The sequence below is a fragment of the Salmo trutta genome, chromosome 20 (genome assembly GCF_901001165.1).
Source record: "Salmo trutta chromosome 20, fSalTru1.1, whole genome shotgun sequence".
NCBI classification, from domain to species: Eukaryota; Metazoa; Chordata; class Actinopteri; order Salmoniformes; family Salmonidae; genus Salmo; species Salmo trutta.
Window position 1 is genome coordinate 36,679,919 of NC_042976.1, and position 6,234 is coordinate 36,686,152.

Below are 6,234 nucleotides of genomic sequence, written 5' to 3' on the forward strand. Positions count from 1 at the left end.
GTAGGCATAAGCTACGGCCAACGAACACAACTGCATTTGATCTATGGCAATTTGAATGCACAGAAATACCGTGATGCGATCCAGAGGTCCATTGTGCGGCCCATTTTTTAAAGGTATCTGTGACCAACAGATGTACATCTGTATTCCCAGTCATGTAAATTCCATAGATTAGGGCCTTATTAATGGATTTCAATTGACTGATTTCCTCATATGAACTGTAAAATCTTTGAAATTGCGTTTATGTTTTTGTTCAGTCTATTTCAATCATAAAGATGTTACTATAGTAGCCTAAGTGTCTATCTCATAATTACTGTTCTGGGATTTGCATGTCACTGAGGAATTCTCTCAGTATTAAAAGGTTGGGTGTGATTATAAATAGCCTCCATGGACTCTGCCAGGGTAGAAATGACAAGTCAAAGTTGAGTGAACATTGCCGCCTTGTGATGAAATGCAGAATAGCGGCCATTTATTTTAAGTGTGAAGTCATCATCCTGCGACGAGGGAAAACGCGTGCGGAAAGCTCAGAGAAATGTGTTTCCACTTGAATTAGTGGGAACATGGCGCCAATACAACAAGAAGCAGAGATCCAGTTCGCTCAAAGATTGGCATCTAACGAGAAGCCCATGCGGACAAAGGCCATCAAGAAACTAAGAACATATATCAGTGTTAGGTCACAGAAAATCAACCTTACCGGGAAATTGGACCACGCACTTCTCTTTTAACATAACAGTGGAAGGGATACGTAGCATTCCGCCTCATCTCTTCGTATTGTCAGTTTTCTAACCCTTTGATTCGTTTGTGCTTGTTAAACCATCGTAATTTCACGGTTTAACAATACAATAGTTAACTTGTCGTTAGCACAAACAATTATGCAGAAGGTCTTAAGATGTAGAACACGTTAAAGAAAAGTCGCACAAGCCCAGTAACGATGCGACCAACAAAGTTGCCAACTTCCTTTTATAGTGACGTTAGTAATTTATCCAGTTGTTTCACCGATTGCCTTTTTTTCTAGGTGGTTTCACAGGCGACGAGTTACTTAAACTATGGAAGGGCCTCTTTTATTGCCTGTGGATGCAGGACAAGCCACTTCTTCAGGTAACGTCAGTGCCACGCTTTGACCCAACTTATGTGAATTCATGTAAAAAGGTTAAACCATTAGAGTTGATACGCAACTTTGACAATTTGTGGGTCCAAGAGAAGATTCATTAATAGGAATTTTGCCCACAGGAGGAGTTGTCGAATCAGATATCTGGCCTGATGCATAGCTTTCAAAACGTCCAGAGTAGTAAGTCTTCATAAAAAGATGGTACCATGTATTCATTGTCATTTTTAAAAAATATTTTCCATGGGTCTGTGAATACATTTTCGGAGAATTTTGACACACACTGTACAGAGTGTACTCCAATTTGAGATTATTTTTTTTCATTGACTCTTTAATCCCTTTTGTAGTGTTTCTGTTTCTGGAGACTTTCCTGCAGACCATCAAAAGAGAATGGACTGGCATTGACAGGCTTCGCATGGATACGTTTTTCCAGGTCAGTATATTCATCCATCAAAATGTTAGCAGCTTTTCCTTACCCAATAAATCATCGCATATAGTTGGAGAATAAACTGAAAATAATTTAGACATGAAGAAATGACATCGTTACCTGTCTCTTTGTCTTTCTCTGTGACAGCTGGTTCGTTTCGTGTTCAGGAACTCTTTTGAAATGATGAAGAGGAAAGAATGCGAGACCAGGTGGGTGATTCTTTGACCCTAAACATCTGATAAACTACGATTTTGAACTGTAATGTCCCTTTAAGGCCTTTTGCACGCATCCTCCCTGTGATGTTCAAATAACTTGTTTTGTCTTTCTACAGTGTGGTGACCAGGTTTCTGGAGCTCCTGACTGCTCAGATCCTCCACAGCACCAGCGGAGCCCCTTGTGGGTTGCAGTTTCACATACTGGACCTCTACACGACCGAGCTGGCTGCAGTTGGCTCAGCTGAGGTATAACCTATGGTTACTGTAAGTGCTGATTGAGATTTAGTTTTGCTGCTACATTTACGTCATTTAGCAGACGCTCTTATCCAGAGCGACTTACAGTAGTGAATGCATACATTTTCATACATATCATACATTTTTTTTTCTGTGCTGGCCCCCCGTGGGAATCGAACCCACAACCCTGGTGTTGCAAACACCATGCTCTACCAACTGAGCTACAGGGAAGGCTATAATTAGCTACAATTAGCAATATAATTGTGAGGTAATAAATCGATCAATAAATCAGCTTATGAAGGTAGAGACGTGGTATTACTAAAGTATGATACCGATATGGCTGTTATAATAATGGTTAGGGTTTGTTGGGTTTTAGGAATTCATATTGTGTGTGAGCTAGTTCCATGCTGAGAATTGGTTCCACCACAGTTTAATGATTTAGGGCTTTGGTTGTGATTGCAGCTCACAGCGGCTCAGAACCTGACGTTTATCGACCCATTCTGCAAAACAGCATCCAAAACCAAAGAGTGAGTATTACAGGGATCTTTTGTGCGAGGGGTGACAACAGCCACTTGAGTAATACCACTGTCTTTTATATATGACCCTCTTCAAATTAATGGCCATCACCCTTTGACTGTTTTAACCCACTCTGTGCGTTCCCCTTCTCTTTTTCTCCTCCCCTTGTTTCCTTTGTCCCAGTCGGATCCTGCTCAAGGCTATTTGCGGCAGCATCTTCAGTGCCATCGTGGACCAGGCTCCCTTCGCCATTGAAGACCTGCTGAAGGAGGTGAATGCTACAGGTGGAGGGTCTGAGGAGTCTGACTCGGGACAGGCTTCTGAAGAAGAGGAGGAAGAGAAAAAGGAGCCTCCTAAAAAAGCTGCTAAGAAATCCCCCATGAAAACCACTGGAAAGCAGACCAACTGTAGGCATTGAAATTCTGAGCACTAACTGGTAGAGAAATCAGCTTGATTTCCACAAGTCTACATTGCAATATACGGAATTGTCTTATTAATGATACAAGGCCTCTAATTAAAAATGTCCAGATATTCAATATTTTATGTCTTGTCCTCTCCTCCCTTTGTGACGGTAGGAATCCTTATGGTCATAACTATTCAATCACGGAGTATCCCTATTATAGATGTGCAAAGATGCTGACGTCGCTCTTTTCCTTTTGTCTTCCTCTCGCTCTCTCAGGAGTCTTCCCACAGGACGAGTACCCAGAGGAAGTGTCGACGGATGAGGATGACGATGAAATGTTTGGCAGCAGAAAGAGGATGAAGAGGGGAAGGGCCCTGGAGGAGGAAGAGAGCTCACCACCCAAGAAACGTAAAGGTACCTCAAACGCACTATTTATACACTAACCTTTCACCTTAAGTCTTTGTTACTGTGATTGCCATAGATATTAAGCGTCTTCATCATTTTTTCCAGTATTGAATGTACACTGAACAAAAATATATGAACGGAACACGCAACAATTTCAAAAATTTTACTGAGTTACAGTTCATATAAGGAAATAAATAAATTGGGCCCTAATCTATGGATTTCACATGACTGGGCAGGGGCGCAGCCATTGGTGGGCCTGGGATAGGCCCACCCACTTGGAGCCGGGCCCACCCACAGGGGAGCCAGGCCCAGCCAGTCAGAATGAGTTTTTCCCCACAAAAGGGCTTTATTACAGACCTAAATACTCCTCACTTTCATCAGCTGTCCGGATGGCTGGTCTCAGACGATCCTGCAGGTAAAGAAGCTGGATGTGGAGGTCCTGGGCTGGCGTGGTTACACGTGGTCTGCGGTTGTGAGGCCGGCTGGGCGTACTGCCGAATTGTCTAAAATGATATTGGGAGGTGGCTTATGGTAAAGAAATGAACATTCAATTATCTGACAACAGCTTTGGTGGACATTCCTGCTGTCAGCATGCCAATTGCATGCTCCCTCAATTTGAGACATCTGTGGCGTTGTGTGACACAACTGCACATTTTAGTGGCTTTTTATTGTCCCCAGCACAAGATGCACCTGTGTAATGATCATGCTGTTTAATCAGTTTACTGATATGCCACACCTGTCAGGTGGATGGATTATCTTGGCAAAGGAGAAATGCTCACTAACAGGTATGTAAACACATTTGTGCACAAAATCTGAGCGAAATAAGCACTTCGTGCATATGGAACATTTCTGTGTTTTTTATTTCAGCTCATGAAACATGGGACCAACACTTTACATGTTATGTTCATATTTGTGTTCAGTGTAGTTCTTACATCATTGCTCTCTCCATATTTTCTACTTCAGGCAAGAAAAATGACTCAAAACCAGGGAAGTCAGACCAGCGTGCAGCATCGGACAAGGGCAAACCAGCAAAGACACCCGGTGACACCACCACGAGGAAAAAGAGGAGCATGGGAGAAGTGAAGAGTGATGAGCAGAACAGGGTGGCGGAGGAGTTGGAAGTGAAGGCTCAGGCGGACACAACTACTACAACAGAGAGCGAAACGACAGACGCTAAGAAGGCAGCACCTACAGAAGCGAAGACGGAGCTCTCTGCCACAATAGACTCTGTAGAGGCCGGAGAGAAGGGGGTAAAGAAGGAAACCTCTACCACAGCCGAGCGCACCGATGTTGGGGAGAAGCTAGAGGCAATCCTGGAGGAGGATGCCTCTCCTTTGAAGGTCACTGATAATCCCACCGAGGTAACTGCCGTGGAGACAGAGGTCCAATCAGAAACTCCACAGGATGTAGTGGTGGGAAGCCTATCATCGGCCTTGGAGATGGGACAGAAGGCCCAATCCGAGACACCAGTACCAGACAGCACGTCGTCCAAAAAGAAAAAGAAGACCAAGAAGTCTAAAACGCCTGTACAGGAGGAGGGGGAAGCGGTAGCAGAACCAGAGACTAATACAGATGTGCCGGAGACTAGTGTGAAAGCCACGGAGACAGAAGACCAGCTTGCTCCTGCTACCCAGGACAGAGAGGGGGCTACAGAGCCAGAGAGCGCCCCGGAGACTGCTACTACCAGCACAACCAAGAGGAAGGGCAGGAGGAAGAGCACCAAGCAGGTGCCTGAGGAACAGACAACCGTGGAGGAGGTTGAGACGAAGCCAGATGCTGTAGAAGAGATCATGGCCACCCCACTAAAGAAGACTAGGAGGATGAAGGCTGAACAGAGTGCTGAGAGCACAAAGGAAGAGGTCGCTGAAACAGACTCAGCACCAGTAGACACGACACCAGCAGGCCCTAAACCGCTGGCCACTCCAGCTGAGGAGCCTCCAGCTGACGTCCACATCGCCACCACTTTCCTGAAAAAGAAGAAACTAAAGGCGGTCGAGGGTGAAGAGGAGAGTGTGGAGGTCGAGGGTGAAATGCAGCCAGAAACTGAAGAGGACGTCATACTTGTAGTCGCTGAGACGGTGCCAGCAGAAGTCGCTACACCAATCCTGCTCAAAAAGAAGACGGCCAAGGCTGAAGAACAGAGCGTGGAGGCCGAGGGTAAATCAAGACTGCGGCAGACTCAAACCGTACACTTGTAGACGCTGAGGCGGAGCTGGTAGAGGTTTCCACACCAGCTCCCCTCAAGAAGAAGAAAAAGAAGGCAGCACCGGTATCTGAGGAGCAGGAGCCAGACACCACGGCAGAGGAGGAGCCCACAAAGGTTGACCTGGAGACTCCCGTGAAGAAGAGGAAGATCCCGGTAGTGATAGAGGTCGAGGCTGAGGAGCTGGAGGCTGAGGCAGAGGCTGCTAGAGTCAACGTGAGTTTTAAGTTCACATTTGACTTTACTTCCTAGGCCCAGTTTGAATCAGCCTGACACATTTGATGGATGTCCCCCTCAATCAAATACGCAAATGTTTGAAAGTTAGTTCCTAAATGCATAACCTTTTAGTTAGCTTAAGTGTAGCAGATGTGACCTAGTTAGCCATGTGCTTGTAGCCATTGAACAGGTTTCTCGTTTTATAAATTTTTGACTTTTGTTAAATTGCTTTTTGTTTCATTCTCTCCTCAGGACAGCGAAGAGCCATCCACACCGGTGAACGCCAAGAAAACAAAAAAGATGATGCTCAAGAAGGCTAAGGGAGGGGAGGAGTCTGACTTCATTACGCTCCAGAACCATGCCACCATCTCTACACCCGTCTTCTTCAAGAGAGCCAAGGGAAGCCCCAGCACATCGCTGTCCAGCAAGAAGGTACTAAACACTGGTTCAACACAGAAGATGCCTATTATTACATCAAGTTACTTCATCACCATCTGTCCTTGTTAACATCTG

General features: G+C 45.2%; 1 protein-coding gene across 1 annotated transcript; it reads left to right on the top strand.

The window, feature by feature from the left end:
- The first annotated feature begins 338 nt into the window (after window positions 1–338).
- Window positions 339–6,013, top strand: LOC115155978 (ribosomal RNA processing protein 1 homolog B-like). The gene is given in 13 exon segments (XM_029703127.1): window positions 339–685; window positions 1,011–1,095; window positions 1,228–1,285; window positions 1,450–1,535; window positions 1,677–1,738; window positions 1,861–1,990; window positions 2,441–2,505; window positions 2,678–2,912; window positions 2,915–2,930; window positions 3,174–3,311; window positions 4,046–4,087; window positions 4,266–5,721; window positions 5,974–6,013. Coding segments are annotated over 12 exon segments (2,280 nt in total). The 5' UTR covers window positions 339–557; the 3' UTR covers window positions 5,501–5,721; window positions 5,974–6,013.
- The last annotated feature ends 221 nt before the right edge of the window (window positions 6,014–6,234 follow it).